Below are 20,276 nucleotides of genomic sequence, written 5' to 3' on the forward strand. Positions count from 1 at the left end.
GGAGCTGAAGTGATTAATACACGTCAAGCTTACAAAATTGAGTTCAAGCTTTAGAATTCATTTTACTAACACCTAGATGTATATGGCATCTTCTCAACTCGAATACACTTTATGCTATAATTCATGTATAATGTTCTTCACCCCAGCAGAACAGTAAATGCTCACATTTGCCTGTGCATCTGCTCAGCTTCTGTTATGTTATGTTTTGTTTCTAGAAGAATACTCTGATTTTTTTTATTATTTGTACACTGCATTTGCTGTGTATCTCTTATTCATATTTTTTTTGGATAAAAAAAAAAAGAATTTTACACTGTTATGAAGGTTTTCATTTAAAAAAATAAAAAATAAAGTAAAAAAAGTTTTTTGTACTGTCAACGTGACACCTCAGGTAATTCTGTAATAATTGTGTCTCTGTCTAGAATGGATTTAGTCAGTAAAACTTGCTATTCTTCTTCCAGACACAAGAGGGCGCGCTGAAAGCTATTTCCTATAAGCCAAGATGACTAGAACAGTAGCATCGCTAGAGGAGCAACAGTCCCATAGAGAATGACTCCATGACTGTCGCCATTTTGACGTGGTTTATTGCGTTAGACTTTAAACTGAAGCGAAGACCAAAAGGGTGCTGGAAATAGAGACATAGTATAGAAGATAGTGTTTTCTTCTGGTGCCCGGCGTAGTAGTGATTAATGAGAGCTTTGCTGCCCGGTGACTTGAGCGGCCGTGTCCTTGACGATCCTCCAGTACAGAGCAGAGGGAAGACATGAGTTCCAGCCATGGAGTACGAGGTGAGCCACCTGGGAGATCCCATTAGACGCGCAGGGAGAGGGGTGGTTGTGTCCGCAGATCACTGAGGCTTCAGCATGTCACTCACATTGCCATCTGGTTGTAGGTCATCTTATGGTGGCCATACATGGAACGATTTTTATATGTGATTTATATTGGTGATTTACTTCTGATTGGGAAATCTGATCATGGAGTGTTTGATAGGCCCCACGATTTGTGTTCCTAAACCCAGGAGCCTGCATTCACTATATCTGCTCTCCCACATTACACAGAGCATGGACATGCAATTAGAATATAAACTGCGACATACCTTTTTCTCATCGGCAGTATATACAGTAACAGTCTTATGACTATCGGTGACTGGTTAAAGCTTGTAGGAGGAGTTTTCAGTCTCTGACTGTCCTATGAGGCTGCAGGACCCCTGACCTTCTTGTCTGGACTGTGCTGATTGGCCCTGTGCTGATCACATGCACTCTCCCTAGAAAGAAAAAAAACTTTAGCAATACACACCAAACTGAGCATGTGCAGCTTTGTCCCCTGGCCTCTGTTCTATCAGGAGATGAACATGGGACACTGGAAGAAGGGGAGGATCAGAGAAGACAGGATCAAACAGCCTTTTTACACAATGCAGATGATTAACCCCTTAGGCTCCACAGTGAGTATAACAAGCATGCTTTACTGCATACACAGACTGATTTTACTGTTTTGTGGGATTAGTAACATGTTAAAATGATGATAAACCAAAAATATAATATAAAGGGGGAAAGAAACTCAGCCCATCCTCTGAAGACGTCTTGTTAATGATGAAATACATTCATTTAGATGTGGCCTACCAGTGATGACATCTCGCACGCCCGATCGCTTAACAGCGGTAGTGTTTGAAGCCGGCAGCCTGCTGCTCTTCTGTTACACAAAACAAATTATTTTTATATTTTTTATATTTGCTTCTCGGATCGTCTGCCGAGATCCCAAATCATAGCAAATCGTGGGACGCCTGTCACCCAGAAGAAGCTCTTGTACTTTTTTTGGGCGACAGCTGTCCTGCGATTCTGTTTGAGGGGTTTTACTGCGATTTCTTTGGGGTGCCATTACAAGTCGCATGGGCATCCCGGCAGTTTGCAATGCTTTGGAATCGCAGCGATCCTGCCTGCAATCCGAGGTGCCAGTATGTGAATGAAGGTAATTGTAGTCCTCTTTTAAAATTAAATCCCCCCCCCCTTTTTTATATATATTTATATATATATATTATGATGGACTTCACTATGGGAGTTTTCCTTTTTTTTTTTAAATCCTTGTGAGTCTCTCCTATATGATCTGTGATCCATATGAGGGTTACCCCTCCTGGATAAACTTGCCGCTGCCTGTTTGACTATTATTTATGGTCCTGGACATCTGGTAAGAAGCTGGAGTGTGCGGGTGCTGCCGGCTACGGATCCCTTAGCTTTCACTCTGCATGGATCTTTCCTTCATTGGATTGTTTTGCACTTATGGACTGTTTTTTCACTTTTTGTGTTGCATTATTAAGATCAGAGTTCTATTTTGCACATGGACACTTTTTATGTACAACTGAATGTTCTATATTGTTGCAGTATTTGGAGCACTGCTCCCCCCCCCCCCCCCTTTATAATTTGCTAAGTGGCTGCTATTTTTCTCTATTTAAACTGAGTGCGGATTTTACGTTTTTACAAAAATGTAATCTATTGCAGCTTAACAATCATTAGATGTGGCGGCTGCAATCGTTTTGTTTTGTTTTTTTCGTAGTAAGCTTTTTCTCCTCAGTTTTGCCTAGTGATCTGACTAGTAGCCCACCTCCTGTATTAGAGTACCCCCCACTCTGGATGAAAGGGCACAGCAGCATTGTCAGTCGGGGGTGGGAGAGTGTTAAATGTACTAGCAGATTTAGATACACTATTAAATTGAAGCCGAACTTCAGTTAATACTTTATAAGCAGTTACAGCAAATGTGTGTGTGTGTGTGTGTGTGTGTGTGTTTTTTTTTTTTTTTTTTTTTTTTTTTTGATAAAGGTTCTATGTAAAAGCTGATCGTTGTAAGCACCCCTGTTGGTGGTAAATGGTTTGTCTCAACCCTGTTAACTGATGCATTCTGTTGGAGAGCTTGCTTTTTTGATAAATAGACTTGAATCAGACAGACCAAATGAAAATGGAAGAAATAAAAAAAGTAACAAAGGAAACTAATGCAGTGATCCCATCTAAGAATCAGTTATCTGTAATATATTTATTACCACTATAAAGTGTAGCAAACATTTTATTATATTACAGCTTACCAATTTTATTATGTGATGTCTGTATTCATTTTTCTTTTTTAGGCTTTCTTTCCTTTATTTTCACCTGGTGATCAGGCCACATAAGTGTGTGTGTTCTTCCCTTTTTTTTCTTTTTTTCTCACAACAGAACAAGCTGTCCTGAAGATGTAGCAGTTCGGTTTGGGACAAACCATTTACCATTGACAGGGGTGCTTGCAATGATCAGCTTTATTTATGTAAACTTTCTATTCCAAAAGGGAAAAAACTGTTTGCTGCAACTGCTTATAAACTGTGAGCTGTAGTTTGGCTTCAGTTTGTAAGGCTGCATTCACACTTGAGCGTAGCGTTTTACCGCGATTTTTACCGCGATTTTCAGGTGTTTTTTTTTTTTTCAGGCGTTTTTGGAGGGAGGCAGGCATTGACATCTATCAAAAACGCTGGTAATCAGCCCAAAAAGAAGCTCATGTACATTTTTCAGCTACAGGCGTTTTGCAAAACGCTCAGATGTGAACAGGGGCCATTTAAATGAATGGGGGTTTTACTTGTTGGGCGTTTTGGAACGTTTTTTTTTTTTTTTAGCGTTTTTGGAGCTGAAAAACACTCAAAAACGCCCAGGTGTGAATGGAGCCTTAAATGTACTAAGAAATTAGAATACCCTAACACTCCCCTCCCCTAGGCTGAAAATGCTGCTGTCCCCCTGTGCTCCTTCAGCCAGGGCAGGGACATTCCTAAACATGTGACCAATCATGTACCTTTTTCAGTGTTAAGTGAAGTGCAGGGATGTGACTGGCCACAATAGAAAATAGGATTGCTGATGTTGAGCATTGTAGTAAAAATGACCTGATGTGGATTTAGGAGAAGCTAGATCAGCTATGACGGAGCTCCTGATGGAGTGAAACATATTCTGGACTTGTGGAAGCGGAGTGGCTCCATCCTTGTGTGCTTGCTGTAGAACAGTCTGTTAAGCGCACCCCAATGATGGCGGAAATGGGCAATCTCTTGTCCACAGATAGGCCTGTGCGCTCTCCCTCGGCCCCACCCACCTCGTCCAGGCCTGTGCGCTCTCCCTCGGCCCCACCCACCTCGGCCCGGCCCAGCAGCACTGAGCTCTATGAATTAATCTCTCTATGGGGCTTCAGAAATCTGTAAATCCTTACAGGGGTTCTAACATTTCTCCTACTAAGAAAACACTTTGGCTGACATAGACTGAGGGTATAGTCACCCTGTGCGGAAGATTGTCAATGCAACGCAGTACAGTAGATCTAACTGCAATGTTAACCAAGGGTCCTGTGGGCCTTTTTTCCCCATCCATTGTGGTGCATTGGCAGTCTGTTCATAATGAATGGGCTGCCTTAACAAAACACATTTTATTGGTTCCCACTTCTCTCTCAGCCAATGTGGAGGGAGAGTCCTCGGTGAGCTGACACTCTCATCCCCTTTTTATACACCTTTCTGGTAAAAAAAACATTGATCCTTTACAACTACCTTTTAAGTGTGAATGCGCCCTGAAAATCTCACAACGATACATCTGTTTGGCTGAAGGATCTGCAATTTACATGGTTCACAATAGCTGAAATCCTCCAAAGTTAAATAGAAGCACTGGGTAGAGCTGTGCCTGGTGTGTCATCCCTCCTGTATAGAAAGCCATTGTTCACAGAACTGGGTGTAAAGTCACATTCTTTCTACATCTGGTCTGTTCTGTTCTGTCACTTGTAAAAGTGGCCATGAGGGCCATGTATTTCCTCTTGGGTCTTATTTGTCCGCTAAAGTTTTTTTTCATTGATTGGCATTCCTAATACGAACCATGATCTTCATGATCTTCATGATCTTCAACCGGGCACTTTCACCCCCTTCCTGCCCAGGCCAATTTTCAGCTTTCAGCGCTGTCACGCTTTGAATGACAATTGCGCGGTCATGCTACACTGTACCCATATGAAATTTTTATCATTTTTTTTTTCAAACAAATAGAGCTTTATTTTGGTGGTGGTTAATCATCTCTGGGTTTTTTATTTCTTACAAAAAAAAAGACAGAAAATTTTGAGAAAAAAAGTTTTTTTCCTATTTTCTGCGAGTAAATTTAGAAAATAAATACATTTTTTTCTCCTTCACTGATGTGCGCTGATGAGGCGGCACTGATAGGCTGCACTGATGAGGAGGTACTAATATGTGGCACTGCTGGACACTGAGGTGGCACTGCTGGACACTGATGGGCAGCACCATCAGTGCCCATAGTGCTGCCAGTCAGTGCTCATTAGTGCCTAGATGAGCAGGCACTGATTGTGGGCACTGAGTGTAGTGTATTTTATTTACCTTGTGTAATCAGGGCACTGGTGATCAGTGCCCTGATTACATTCCTCTGTGTCCCCGAACGGCTGATCGCCTCTGCTCCTTCCTCACACGCAGTCTGTGTGAGGAAGGAGAGCTGGCGATGAGAGATGATCTCATATGTTTACATATGAGATCATCTCTCATTGCATGGGCCGATCACGTGGTAAATGGCCGCTGTGATTGGCCATTTACCACAATCTGTGATTGGCTGTGTCCAAGGGACACGGCCGACACAGATTTTCCCCGATGTGCGCTCGCGGGAGCGTGCGAGGAGCCTGTCTCTGGGAGGCCGTATAAAGACGGCCTCCCGGAAATTCGAGTTCGCGCTGTAGCCGTACTTCGGCTATAGCGCGGACCGGAAGAAGTTAATAGATGGGCCTGCATACTTCCTGTCTGATGTCTGTGATATTTCCCCTTTTGCTTCCTGTCTGTGATATTTCCCCTTTTTGCTTCCTGTCTGTGATATTTCCCCTTTTTGCTTCCTGTCTGTGATATTTCCCCTTTTTGCTTCCTGTCTGTGATATTTCCCCTTTTTGCTTCCTGTCTGTGATATTTCCCCTTTTTGCTTCCTGTCTGTGATTTTTTTTTTCCCCTTTTTGCTTCCTGTCTGTGATTTTTTTCCCCCTTTTTGCTTCCTGTCTGTGATTTTTTTTTTTTTTTTTTTCTTCTGTGGATGAGGCTCAGTGGACATTTCCAGTAGACCCATCATTGTATACCTTGCATGTGTTTTACATCCACTTTGTGGGTATGATGTGTATACGGTTTTATTTAAATAAATTGTTTCAAAGGTATTGCGCTAGGCTGGTGGGCCCTCTGTACGTTTTTCTTTTTAGAGTCTCATTTGAGTTACCCCGACCTGTTGAGAGTGGCAGCACAGCTGGAACGACAACAGCTTAGTCGTATCTCCAGGAAACTAAGTCGCATGACAACCACTCAAGTGCAGATTTTTTATTTTACAGGTATTCGGTGCCCTGATTATCAGTGCTGCATATTCGTGCCTCCTCATCAGCGCATATTAGTGAAGAAGAAAATTACTACTTTTACAAAATGTTCGAACAAATGAAGAAACCTTCTTTTTTTTTTTTTTTTTAATTTTTGGTCCTCCCATTTGTGGTGATTACATTTTTACCAAAAGAAAGCTCTATCTGTCTGGAAAGAATTTATAAAAATGTAATTTCGGTACAGCGTTTCATGACCGCACAATTCACATTCAAAGTGTGACAGTGCTGAAAGCTGAAAATCGGCCTGGGCAGGAAGGGAGTGAAAGTGCCTGGTATTGAAGTGGTTAAACAGTCACATGTTTGATATCCATTTACTCAGTGTAACCTCATAATTGGGTATTCTATTGTTTGTGTGCACTAAAATTCATTGAAGCGTATTTTTCCCTGTAAAAAAAAAAAAATAAAAAATTGAATTTTAATAATGGTTTTGCAAATATTGTGACCTAAAAAAACTGCAGCATCCTTTCAGTGTCGGTTCACACTATGGCGATCTGACTTCGGGGACAACCTGTGAAGTTGGGTGCACCGTGACTTCGGTGCGGCTTGCACGGACTTCACATAATGGAAGTCAATGCAAGTCGCTCCGATGTCGCCCCGAAGTAGTACAGGAACTATTTTCTAAGTCTGAGCGACTTGAGTCGCTCCTATTAGAACGGTTCCCATAGCACTGAAAGGACCGCGACTTGTCAGGCTGACTAGTCGCCTGACAAGTCACGGTAGTGTGAACCGGGACTTGGGGGTCTCTGCTTTCAAAAAAAATAAACTTTTGGGGGCTCTAAGTAGTTTTCTAGCAAAAAAAAATTTCTGATTTATTTACTATTATGACAGAAAGGTCATCATTGGCCTGGGGGATAAAGTGGTAATGCAAAGAATGCACAAGATCTGGTTCTGTTGGAATGAGTATTCCTTTATGGAAGAGTTTTTAAATGTATAATATCGGGTTAAAACAGGCGCTTGGTTTCTCTTATTGAATAAAAGAATCAAAGTGCTGAGTTTTATTGACCTTTCGTTGAGTATGGTGAGGTTGTCCATTGAGACTGTTGAGCCCCTCTGCCATGCGTGTGTGAGCGGAGCCACGCCATTAACAAATTTAAACAGAAGCTTGCAGGGAGATAAAGTCTGCAGTTCAGATAAGGGGGGCGGGGGATGGGATTGGCACCATGTTGCACCCTTCCTATAGGTGTAACATGATACTTGCTGTAAAATGTGGAATTGGCCTTTAAATTACTTTAAAGTGAGATTAAACCTTTTTTATTTTAAAAAAAGTAGTGTCCTTTCACGAGTTCATATTTTCATTTGTTAAAGAAACCTGGTTGATGCCGCCTTTTTCCATGGACCTTTTCTCACTTCAGTGGCAATGCAATAGCAGCCAATCCTCTGGCTGTTGCGTTGCCACTCAGTTTGCATGTTCCGCCATCTGCTTTTTTGGGAAGCTGTCCCTTCCTTTTTTATTTATTTTTTCTCCACAAGCCACCCTAGTTTTTTTTGTTAGTTATCTTGCGAGGCGACTCTTAACCCTTTGTATGACACCCTCCCCCCCCCCCCCCCCCCAATGTGTCCGACACTGATTGCAGGGTGGAAGTGGAGGGATGATTAGTCACCCCACAATGCAGAGGCTGGTAATATGGCTACCGGATTGTGATTGGCAGCAGCTCCTACAAGGAGCCCCACTGCTAGTTTTGTCCCAAAAAGGGCTGCCAGTCTGCACAAAACTCTGCCCCAAGTATGATAGCATGAACATTTATTTGCATCTGAATAGATCTTTTACTGCAGATCGGGGTCGGCAAATCCATCGATGGTAAGCGGAAGACCGGTAAATCCCATCCCTTGATTAGCAGCAGAATGCCAGAGAGAGGAAGAGGAGGAGAAAGGGGCATTGGCTGTATTTTCCACCCTGCAGCAGCTGAATGCCCCTTTCTCATCCTCTCCCTCCCTCTGGCATTCTGCTGCTGCAGGGAGGAAAATACAGCCGATTGGTTGCACTAAATGCCCCTCTCGCCCGTCCAGGTTCCTCTTTCTTCTGTTACCTATGCTTATTTGTGAAAGAAGAGTCACTCTGCATGGAGCACTTTTCACTCATTCACTGTCCAGTGCAGCTGAGGCTGCATAGAAAGGGTCTGGGGAATCTCTGTCCTTAGTCCCTTTCTGTAGCTCAAAAGTGACACACTAGGGGGCTGATTAGCAGCCCCCACAGGGCTCCTAAAAAAAAAAAATTGTAAAAAAATTAAATTATAAACATTTTAAACTGTCACTGTCCACTGCCCTATTGACTGGCACTGTCCACTTTTAAAGGTAGACTAGGTTTTATATTTTTACAGTTACGCTTTGTTTTTTTATTAATCTAAATTTCCCTTACCATTTAGTTATGCTTTGCTAGTTAATTAAAAAATTTAAAAAAATGAATAATCAAGCCAAACCCTTGTGATCTTTGATCCTTCATGTTGTGCAGGTAAATCTCTACCTCTCAAAGGTTGCATACCCCTGCTGTTGATAATAAAATGTTTTAATATTATTTATTGGGTTTTATTAAAATTTGAATGCAACAGCATCAATCGGTGCTGAGCAGCCACAGAAAAAATGAATAAGTTAATGCGGTGAGTCTGTGGCAGGAGTTTGCTGCTTGCTCCGCCCACCTATTTTGCAGTGCAGAGCAAGTAAACAACGTCACGTGACCACAACAGAAAAGACAAATTTCCAGTTGTGCTCCCTGGATTGATTTTGTTCTCATTTAAATGTTAAAAATACAAGTAAATGGTATTGGATTTGGAACCCTTTAATCCAGCCTTTCTAAACCTTTTTAACATGGAGGATCCCTTGAAATAACTTTCCAGTCTCAATGAACCCCTACTAATTGCTGTGTCTAAAGCTTGCGTTCCATTCCTGTGATGGTCACTGGGGGGGTGCACCTTACATTTGTGGTCTTTGGGTGGAATCTTCCTTTTACAGGTGGCTAAAAAGATCACTGGTGTCAGTGGTTACTTATCTGAGAGGCAGAAATGCTTCATGCTCAGGGAACCCCTAGCACCTCTGGAGGAACCCTGGTTCAGAATGGCTGCTTGATGAAAATTTGACTTGCATGTTTTTATATGTGCTGATTTTATTTATTTTTTTGACAGATTGGGTGGGCGCTGCTGCAGTGGCTGTTGGTGCAGCTGCTGTAGGCTATCTAGCGTATAGATCCTTCTGTTGTAAAGACAAGTGCTGCAAAGCTATGGTAAACCAATCCATACAGAAGGACAATCCCAAAGTAGTTCATGCTTTCGACATGGAAGACCTGGGAGACAAGGCAGTTTATTGCCGATGCTGGAGATCAAAGAAGGTTAGTGGGAAAATATAATCGAACAAATATTCTCTCTAAATGTAAATGCTGTATTTCCAGGAAAAAACAAATCTGTATTAACAGTGTGTGTATATATAAAGGTTTAAACCATCCAAACGTATTTATTGTTTTTAGGGTAGATGCTAGTAACTTGTATTCTCTGCCAATTAAAGGCTTTGTTTACACTTGCAGGTGAGGGGAGCAGTAAAAATTGGTGGCTATACAGTGTTTTAACCTCCCTCTCCCCCCCCCCCCCCCCCCTACACTACGTTCCAAAAAATGATTCCCCCCACTTTTCCCCTGTCGTGTTTTGATGGCAATACCGCCACTGAATGTGACCCATTCAAATGAGCACACACAACGTGGGCTAATTCCATTTGAAAGGAATTAAAGGCAGGCAGTATTGTCTGGCTTTGTGGATCGCTTTTCAGAGTACTATATTTTCAGTTAGTACATATCTTGCTCAATTTACTATGCTATACAATGGTTTTCCATTAAGTTATTTTCAACAAGGACTACCAGTGAGAGCTGAAAGTAACCATTATAGTAAATGCCATCAGGGCCGGACTGGGAATAAAATTCAGCCCTGGAAATTTCATACCAGCCCCAAAGAATTATTATACCGGCCCAACAGCATAACGCCATTATTTCTCTTACGTTCCTCCGACAGTCGCCGCCTCTTCATATTCGTCACTATGGGGTTATTGACCTTTGCTCCGTAGGAGTAGCTAGGCAACAGAATATGTCAATATCAAAGCTTTTAGCATATCCCACCCCCAGGGGGTGGTCCCCTCAGTCAATACCCTCCTGCTTCCTGTATCCATACCTCAGTTTCAATTGTCTAGCTCAGGAGTAGGCTGGCTGATTCTGTGCTGGGGCTCTTCAGTCTCAGCTTCTTTTCTCTTTTGATTTTATTTGAAGTTTTTTCTCTTCCTTTTATTTAGCTGTTTATTTTTTCAGCACTAGTTAGATTCTTCTGATGAAGATGATCGTGCGGAGCTGGGTCTCGGGCTGGCCTCCCTGGTTTTCCGGGGCTCAGGGCCAGTGGCTTCCCAGCCTGCCATCGAGCGTTCAGTCAGGTTTTTTCCTGGCATGTGTGAACGACCCATCCCTATTCGCTGCAGGGATGCTGCGGTGAGGTGGGGGGCCAGGGGCTGCTGCTTCCCCCGAGGGGGGTGATTTAGCTACCATTGTGGCTAACCTAGCTGCTCAGGTGCAGATGCTTGTGGCTGCTCAATCCACAAAACGGCCCAGAGTTTCAATTTCCTCTGATTCAGATGGTGATGGGGCTGCTATGGCTGGGGTCCCCTTATCGGGGTCCCGTTCGTCCCTGGACCTTGTAGGGTCTGAAGGGGAGGCTGAGGTTGAAGGGGTTGATAATTCCCCCCCTGGCTCGTCTGAAGAGCTTGCAATCATGGATGAGTTGGTTGCTTCTTTCAAACAAACACTGCATTTGCAGGATGAATCATGTCCTCCTGCCTTCCTGGCCTCTTATGGGACGCAGCGAAGACGCAAATCATCGCAGGTTTTTCCTTGCACTGCGGATTTTCAGCGCGCTGTTGGTGAACAATGGCGCAATTTAAAGAAGCCTTTTGCTGTGCCAAGTAGGTTCAAGCTGCGTTATCCCTTCACGCCCGCTACTGATGATCGTTGGTGTGTACCGCCTCCGGTGGATCACGCGGTGGCAGTTTTGAATAAGTCTACTGCGATTCCGGCGGAGGATACCCCGGTGTTCCGGGATCCCACCGACAGGAGGCTGGAGTCTCTTGCCCGCCATACTTACACGGTTACCGGTTCCATGCTGAAAGCTATTTTTGCTTCCCTTATGGCAGCTCAGGCTGTCGCGGATTGGACGCAGGTGCTCAGGCGCATCCTGGTGGCTGACTCTGCCCCGCCGACAACACTGGCTATGGTGGATCAAATTCATCAGGGTGTCATGTATTTGTGTGATGCGGACTTAGATATAGTCCCTTTGGCTGCACGTGTGCACAGCGTGGAGGTGTTGACACGCCGCCTGATCTGGCTGAAATGTTGGTCTGTGGACCAATCTTCTCGCAAAACTTTAGCTAATCTACCCTATACGGGATCTCGCCTTTTTGGCGAATCCTTGGATACGCTGATAAAGGGGATCACTGGGGGTAAGCGCACGCTCTTGCCCCAGTCTCACAAGGCTAAGGTTGCTCATGGTAAGAAGCATGCTTCGTTTAGACCCTCTCAGGGGTCCTTTCGTGCCTTTCGGTCGCACTATAAGGGCAAGCCCTTCAAAGGCCAAGGCTCCCAGAAGAAGCCGTGGACAGGTAAGCAGAAGTCCGGCCAGTCCGGGTCTGCTGCCCATAACAATGCGGCCTGAAGGGGCGCCCTCACCCATTTCTGGGGTGGGCGGACGTTTGCTCGGTTTTCTTCAACCCTGGCTGGCCCGCGTTCGGGACAGGTGGGTTCAGGAGATCGTTCGGTCCGGTTACAAGATCGAGTTTCTCTCTCGGCCGGCGAGCAGATTTTTTCCCTCCAAATCTTCAACTGTCTCCGGAGCGTTTGCGGGATCTGCACCTGGCGGTGCGGGACCTGCGGGCGCAGGGGGTGGTGGTTCCGGTGCCTCATCGGGACAGATTTCGGGGGTTCTATTCCAATCTGTTCACTGTGCCCAGAAAGGAGGGCAAGGTACGTCCAATTCTGGACTTAAAAGCTCTGAACCGCTTTGTGCGGGTTCGCAAATTCCGCATGGAGTCCCTGCGATCAGTGGTGGCTGCCCTGGTTCCGGGGGAATTCATGGCCTCCATCGATTTGAAGGATGCGTATCTTCACATCCCCATTTTCGAGGGTCACCAGAGGTACCTTCGATTTGCCATTGCGGAGGATCACTACCAGTTCGTGGCGTTGCCCTTTGGTCTCGCTTCAGCTCCGCGGGTGTTCACCAAGGTGCTTGCACCGGTTCTGGCTTTATTGAGAGCCCAGGGCATCTCGGTCCTGGGGTATCTGGACGACATTCTGGTTCGGTCTGCGACCAGTCAGGGCCTGGTGAAAGACCTGTCCGTCACGATGCAGACTCTACAGGAGTTTGGTTGGACGATAAACTTTCCAAAATCGACGCTGTGCCCGTCGGTCCGTCTTCCCTACCTGGGAATGATCCTGGACTCGGTTCAGGCGAGAGTCTTCCTACCGGACGACAAGCTCAGGACACTTCAGGAAGAAGTCAGGTCCCTCAGGGACGTTCCGTGTTCGTCCCTCCGGACGTGCATGAGGTGTCTGGGATTGATGGTCTCGGCTTTCGAGGCGATTCCCTTCGCCCAGTTTCACACGCGGGGTCTCCAAGCGGATATCCTGTCCAGGTGGGACGGGCGACCGCGATCTCTGGATCTCCAGATTTCATTGAGCCATCGCACCAGAAGGGATCTTCTGTGGTGGCTACAGTCCCCGGCGGTGTCGGGGGGGCAAGTCTTTTCGCCCCTTATCGTGGACTGTGATCACCACGGATGCCAGCCTGTCGGGCTGGGGGGGGTGTTCTGGGCATTCTGTCCGCCCAGGGTACTTGGTCGGAGGGGGAATCCTCCCTTCCGATCAACGTTCTGGAATTGCGAGCGATAAATCTCTGCCTTCGGCGTTGGACGGACAGGCTGCAGGGCCGTCCGGTTCGGGTGCAGACGGACAATGCCACAGCGGTGGCCTACATCAACCACCAAGGGGGCACCAGGAGTGCCCGAGCGGCTCGGGAGGTGGCCGACATTCTGTCCTGGGCCAAGACGCACGTCCCGGCGATAACAGCGGTTCACATTCCGGGGGTGGAGAATTGGCAGGCGGATTATCTGAGTCGCCAGACCCTGGACCAGGGGGAATGGTCCCTCCACCCGGATGTCTTCCAGATGTTGTGCGCGAAGTGGGGTCTTCCGGATGTGGACCTGTTCGCGTCTCGTCTGAACAACAAGGTGGAAAGGTTCGTGGCAAGGACGCGCGATCCTCGGGCAGACACGTTAGTGGCTCCGTGGCATCAGTATTGACGTATGCATTTCCACCGATTCAGCTGCTGTCCAGGTTCCTTCGCAGGTTGACCTCGGAACCGCACGCGGTGATTCTGGTGGCGCCAGACTGGCCTCGCCGGTCTTGGTACGCAGACCTCGTGAATCTGGCGGTAGACGCTCCGTGGCGTCTGCCTCTTCGAGAAGATCTCCTGTCTCAAGGACCGATATTCCATCCTGCTTTACAGTCGCTGGCTTTGACGGCCTGGCTGTTGAAACCGAGGTCCTGAAGGATAGGGGTCTCTCCCCTGAGGTCATTCACACTTTGCTCAACGCTAGAAAGACCTCTTCGGGGAAGGTTTACTACCGTACTTGGAAGGCCTATTTTGCCTGGTGTGAGTCCAGGGGGTTTTCCCCTCGCTCATACTCGGTGTCTAGGGTGTTGTCTTTCCTTCAAACGGGTGTGGACCAGCGTTTGGCGTTGGCCACGGTTAAGGGTCAGATTTCTGCGCTGGCCGTTCTTTTTCAATGCCCTGTGGCGTCTAAATTCTTTGGTTAGCACCTTTGTTCAAGGGGTGCGACATCTGGTCCCTCCTGGGAGGGAGCCTTTGCCTCCATGGGACTTGAACCTGGGTCTGTCCGTGTTGCAACATGCTCCTTTTTGAAAAGATCAGGGAGATCTCGTTGTCCAAGAAGGTCGCCTTTTTGGTGGCGATCACTTTGGCTCGCAGAGTGTCGGAGCTGGCAGCTTTGTCCTGCCGTTCTCCGTATTTGGTGATTCACTTGGATAAGGTGGTCTTGCGACCTAACCCTTCTTTTCTTCCGAAGAGGGTCTCGGAATTTCACATCAATGAGGACATTGTCTTGCCTTCGCTTTGCGCGAAGCCTAAACATCCAAAGGAGGTGGCTTTACACTCCTTGGATGTTGTTCGGGCGATCAGGGTTTACCTGTCATCGACTAAATCCTTTCGCAAGACGGATTCTCTATTTGTTCTTCCAGAGGGGCCTCGGAAGGGCATGGCGGCGTCGGCTTCTACCATCGCCAAATGGATCAGACAGACCATTGAACAGGCCTATGCTCTGAAGGGGAGAGTTCCCCCTATGCCTGTGAAGGCGCACTCTACCAGATCTCTGAAGTACGTCTTGGGCCTGTCATCATCGGGGCTTCTGTGGCCCAGGTGTGTAAGGCGGCGACTTGGTCGTCCGTTCACACCTTCTTCTCAAAGTTCTACAAAGTGGATGTTCAGGCATCGGCAGATGCTTCCTTTGGCCACAAGGTTCTTAATGCGGCAGTGCCTTAGGGTCCCTTGTTTTTGGGCCCTTGGCTGTTTGGGATGTTTTTATCCCTAGGTTATTTGTTTTTTCCTGGGATGTTGCTCCTGTTGAGCAAGTTTTTTTTTTTTCATGCTACCCAGCTGGTTTCCTTCCTTTGGTAAGGTTCCTTTTTTTCCTGCTGTGGGTACTGCGTTGCCTTAGGCGCGGCTGCGTTTCCCACCCCTCATGTCTACACTGCTTTGGGACGTCCCCATAGTGACGAATATGAAGAGGCGGCGACTGTCGGAGGACGTAAGAGAAAACGGAATTTTTGTAAAATCTTACCTGTAAAATTCCTTTCTCTGAGTCCTCCGACAGTCGCCGCCCCCGCCCCTCTTTTGGGGTTTATGTACTCTGCTATACTACTGAAACTGAGGTATGGATACAGGAAGCAGGAGGGTATTGACTGAGGGGACCACCCCCTGGGGGTGGGATATGCTAAAAGCTTTGATATTGACATATTCTGTTGCCTAGCTACTCCTACAGAGCAAAGGTCAATAACCCCATAGTGACGAATATGAAGAGGCGGCGACTGTCGGAGGACTCGGAGAAAGGAATTTTACAGGTAAGATTTTACAAAAATTCAGTTTTTCTTGTTCCTAAAAGGGGAAATCCATGCATTTTAAAGCACATTTGAAGACTGTATTATATATAGATAAGACAGATCTGAAAGCGCATAGGTAGGTGTGTGTGTGTGTGTGTGTGTGTGTGTATATATATATATATATATATATATATATATATATATATATATATATATATATATATATATATATATATATATATATATATATATATATATATATATTTATATACAAATTCGGGTTAAAAGTGTGGGCATGGTGCAGGAGATGGCAGGGGCTGTGGGCATGGTGCAGGAGATGGTAGGAGCTCTGGGCATGGTGCAGGGGCTGCGGGCATGGTGCAGGAGAGGCAGGGGCTGCGGGCATGGTACAGGAGAATCCTCTGTACCATACCCGCAGCACTAGGGCTGCAGAGGAGTCTCCCTTACCTTTTGGTGAGACGCCTTACATTTAAAAATGGCGCCAATACGTCTTCACTTGCCCAGGAATAGCTGAACGTGTACAGGCTTTCCCCGAGCGGTGGCGGCGCAGTGCGCATTTTGGGCCAGCTGCGGCCATTTTTTTTTTTTTTTGGATAGAGCGAGGGAGGGTTATAACCCCTGTTGGTTTATTTTTTGCCATCTGTACCCCATAGTGGAGATTTCACTTCCTGTCTCATAGCCAAACAGGAAGTGAGAGGAAATCCCTGAAAATTAAGGAAATCCCTTGGGGCCTCCAGGCCATCGGAACTATTGTCCCCATTGGAAGGTTCCCTCCAATTACTTTTCTGGAGACTTAATTTCCCTTTCAATTATAATGGTAAATAAGGACAAATGGAGAGGGCGAATCTCCATATTGGGGGTACAGACAGTAAAAAAACTGACAGGTGCTCTAATCCCTTTCCACTCTTTCCAAGAAAAAAATGTTGCCTTTTTAGTTATATTTTAAGCTGTCTGTACATGGATTGAAATGTATCCAGTTCAGCAGGGACAGGCCAAATCAGGATCCGTGTATGGGCCGGGTGATTGTCCAAATGTCGACTTTTGTACAACTGCCCTGTCTGGGAATTTCAACTCGATCAGCACTGCAGGCTATGGCTGAGCTAGCAGAAGATCCTACATGAAATATGCGCCTAAAGCACTTGCTCGCATTTAGATGCGTACGGCGTTTTAGACTCATACAGTTCTCCATTTATCCCCACCGTCAGAATACATTAATATGCACTGCCAGCAGCGCTGATTGGGTGAGAATTTTCCAACATGCCGTTTGCACACCATTCGATCAACCAGCATGCCCATATATGGATTTAAATTCGGGCAGAGTTTGCTGAACCGTCCGAATTTCAATCCATGTATGGCAGGCTTTAGTGGTTGTGCCTCAATGTGCAGTCAGAATCTTTATGGATTTGCGACTGGGGGAGATTCCATTGCTGGGTGTTTTGTTTTCAGTGACTTATTATGGGTCTGGAGGGCTCACACTAGAGCTGCCCATAGACAATTAGTGTGTGTTTTTTTTTTTTTTTTTTTTTTTTTTTTTTAACTAGCAGAATTTGTTTATGGCTAAGAATTGTGCTAATCTTTTATTTTATTTTTTTTCTTCTAGTTCCCATACTGTGATGGTGCCCACACCAAACACAATGAGGAGACTGGTGATAACGTGGGCCCTTTAATCATTAAGAAGAGGGAATCCTAAGTGGCGAGTTTAGTCTTTATATACCAATGGTGATATTATGAATCCCAGCAAGAAGGCAGAGGATTATTATATACAAGGACCACCATCTGTGTCTCTGTTGTCTGCCTTACTTGTATAAGCCTGCAGTGGTGAAGGGTTTTGTAATTTTGTGTCTGACTTGGAATCCGAGACTTCATATCCACTGTATGAATTGCCACTGTGTATACATTCAGTAAATACCTCTCTGGTTTCCTGTTCTTCAATCTGTGGTATACTGACACTGGAATGTAAAACAAATGCATCAGCATTAAATTATATACAAAATGTACTCCAATGATAAAGTCTTTAATTGTATGTTTGTGTATGCATGAATCCAAGTGGTTTTGGCTTAAAGTAAAAGTAGACGTCCACCCTAACACCAACATCCCTACATCTGCGATCAACCCCTTACCTCTCTAGCCCTGTAAAGAAGAAATCCATATACATACCTTTTTTAAAGCCGATCCGACTCGATCCCATGCTAAGCTGTCAGCCAAGGCTTCGCTGTGGAGGCGGGTGCAGAGGACACATCAGACAAAGCCCCATAGTAAGCCTGTGGGTGACATCACTTCCCATTCATTTCACCGCCGTTGTCCTTTGCAGAACTTCTGTTGCTGGAGGTCGGTTAGGCTTCAAAAACGGTATGTATACTGATGAATTCTTTACAGGGTTGGATAGGTTAGTGTTAGATCATGGAGGTCTATAGATGCAGGGATTTTAGTTTTAGGGTGGACTTGCTTTTTAATGGGTGGCTTATATTGATCTGCTGTAAAATGCTGCCGGGAAACAACATGCCAGGTTCTAAACCCAAACAGCTTTTTACCTTAATGCATTTCCTGCATTAAAAGAAGTGTGGGATGTTTAAAAAAAAAAAAAAAACTCTCCTAAATGGCTGCTGCATTGATCCTGCATCTGTTTCCCACCGGCTCTGAGTGAAAACTGAGCGACCACATGACTGCTGATCACTCAGATCTCCACTCAGCAGTGACTGTCAATCGCTGGTCTCTACTCTACCCCTCCAGCTCTCACTAGAGTGCTGGGCTGTGGATTGAGCAAGAGTGGCTGGCTGGGACTCTCAGCGGGGCGTTGAGAGGCTGGGCCAGCTTCTGGTCTGGGCATCTGGATGGATCCCAACCCTAAAATCGGGAACCTTGCAGAGCTTTGACCAGCTCTGTGACGTTACAGTTCTTCTGTTTACCCAGTGCGGGCACTGTCATACAAAGTCCCGCCCCCTGGACCAGCTCCTATGATGTCACCAGTGTGCTGTCTATCATAGGTAGGAGGCGGGACTTCGTATGACAGCGCCCGTGCCGGGCAGGCAGAAGAACCCTGCTTTTTGTGTTATCAGGCGACACTCTAATCCTCATCCCCCCTTCTTCCCCTCCGGAGGCAGAAATATCGGCCAAGTTGGTGGCCGATACCAATACTTTTTAAAAAGTGAATATCAGCTGCCGATTATCAGCCAAACCGATAAATCGGTCGATCCCTAGATTTCACCACTTTCTTCTGGAGCAATTTAAATTTTCAGCACACCTGATAAATCTGCACTTTTCATTACAAATGACTTTAAATCCACAATCCATTATATATTTTCTGCAAGCACAGGCCCTGTGGAATAAAATGATGGCAGCTGCATTTTTGCTCAATATTTACACCTGTTATCAAATACATTTTCAGGGAAAAAAATACATTAAAATGAATTTTAGTACAAATACCCATTTTTTTTTTTTTGGTAATGTATAAAAGATGTGGTTGCATCAAAAAAAAATTGCATTTGCCCATGAAATCGCAAACTACTGGAGCCAAAATTCTCCCTAGGCAATGCTTTAAAAGCCTGCACAGGTTATTTGGTTTAGAGTGGGCCATGGAATTATTGCTCTCACTCTAACAATCACATGTCTGGCACAATTTACGTGTGTGCGCCTTATACTACAGGTTTACATTGGGGAGTGTATTGGGGTGCTTTTTAAATTTTATTTATTTTGTTAAACCCTTTTATTTTCAACTTTTTTACTTTAGGCTTCATTCACACTTGTACGACTCCAAACTTGTACTGACTTTGGAGTGCGATTTTTGGATGGGCACAACTTGGATACGATTTTAGCTTTGACCAGTGAAAATGGACAACTGTTGCACACAAGTTGCTTTGCATAACATGTAGGTGCAAATTCCATGCAGCTTCTGAGTATTAACATTGAAGTCTATGGTTCTCAAAAGTAGTGCATGAACGAATTGGAAGTTTCTGCAACTGAAGTCGTGCATATATGAATGGTTATCATTGGGAAAACATGTGCAACTTGTCATACAACTTTGGACATCAAAATTGCATGACAAGTCGTTCAAGTGTGGATGGAGCCTTATTACTATCCCAATGGGTGGCATGACATGTGCAGGTAAGAGATACATCAGAAAGGCAAACGGGCTGGGCGCTTTGCAAGTGCAGTTGCATTAATTTTCCCCAGAGCTTAAAAAAGATTGTATAGCCAAAGCTTGTTTGGCTGTACAACGATGGGTCACAGGAGTGCAGTTCATTCTGCAGATTGGTCTGGTCTGAAGTCTGCTCTCTGACGTCAGATGTCGGTCCAGGCACTGCGTCCTCCTTACCACGGAGTCAGGATCCACCAGGTGCCAGTACTGACACCCGGCTCAGCCTCTCAGCGAGCCCCTGAAAGCCTGAGCCAGCCCCTCCCCACCCCAGCGCTCCAATGAGCGAGGAGATAGCAGTGAGTTGTGACTGACACTCGCAGTCAGCAGCTCTCTGCTCGGGGGCTGTCGGAACACTGCCGAACGCTCGGCTCTCAGTGCAGAGGCGCCGGATGACAGATGCAGCATCGGACCGATTCTTCATCCACCTAGGAAGTGTATATATATGGGGGGGGGGGGGGGGGGGGAAACCCCATACTTCTTTTAATGTGGGGGGGGGGGGAAACCCCATACTTCTTTTAATGTGGGGGGGGGGGAAACCCCATACTTCTTTTAATGTGGTAAAGCTCTGCTGATTTCCATCATCCAATCATGTGCAAGCAATACACTGTTTGTTGTGTT

General features: G+C 45.6%; 1 protein-coding gene across 1 annotated transcript; it reads left to right on the top strand.

The window, feature by feature from the left end:
- Positions 1–720: 720 nt before the first annotated feature.
- Positions 721–17,388, top strand: CISD1 (CDGSH iron sulfur domain 1). The gene is made up of 3 exons (XM_082266787.1): positions 721–785; positions 9,492–9,694; positions 17,124–17,388. Exons 1-3 carry the CDS (start codon positions 761–763, stop codon positions 17,211–17,213), a joined length of 318 nt encoding a protein of 105 aa, XP_082122913.1. The 5' UTR covers positions 721–760; the 3' UTR covers positions 17,214–17,388.
- The last annotated feature ends 2,888 nt before the right edge of the window (positions 17,389–20,276 follow it).

Source organism: Pelophylax lessonae, assembly GCF_965119305.1.
Source record: "Pelophylax lessonae genome assembly, chromosome: 9".
NCBI classification, from domain to species: domain Eukaryota; kingdom Metazoa; phylum Chordata; class Amphibia; order Anura; family Ranidae; genus Pelophylax; species Pelophylax lessonae.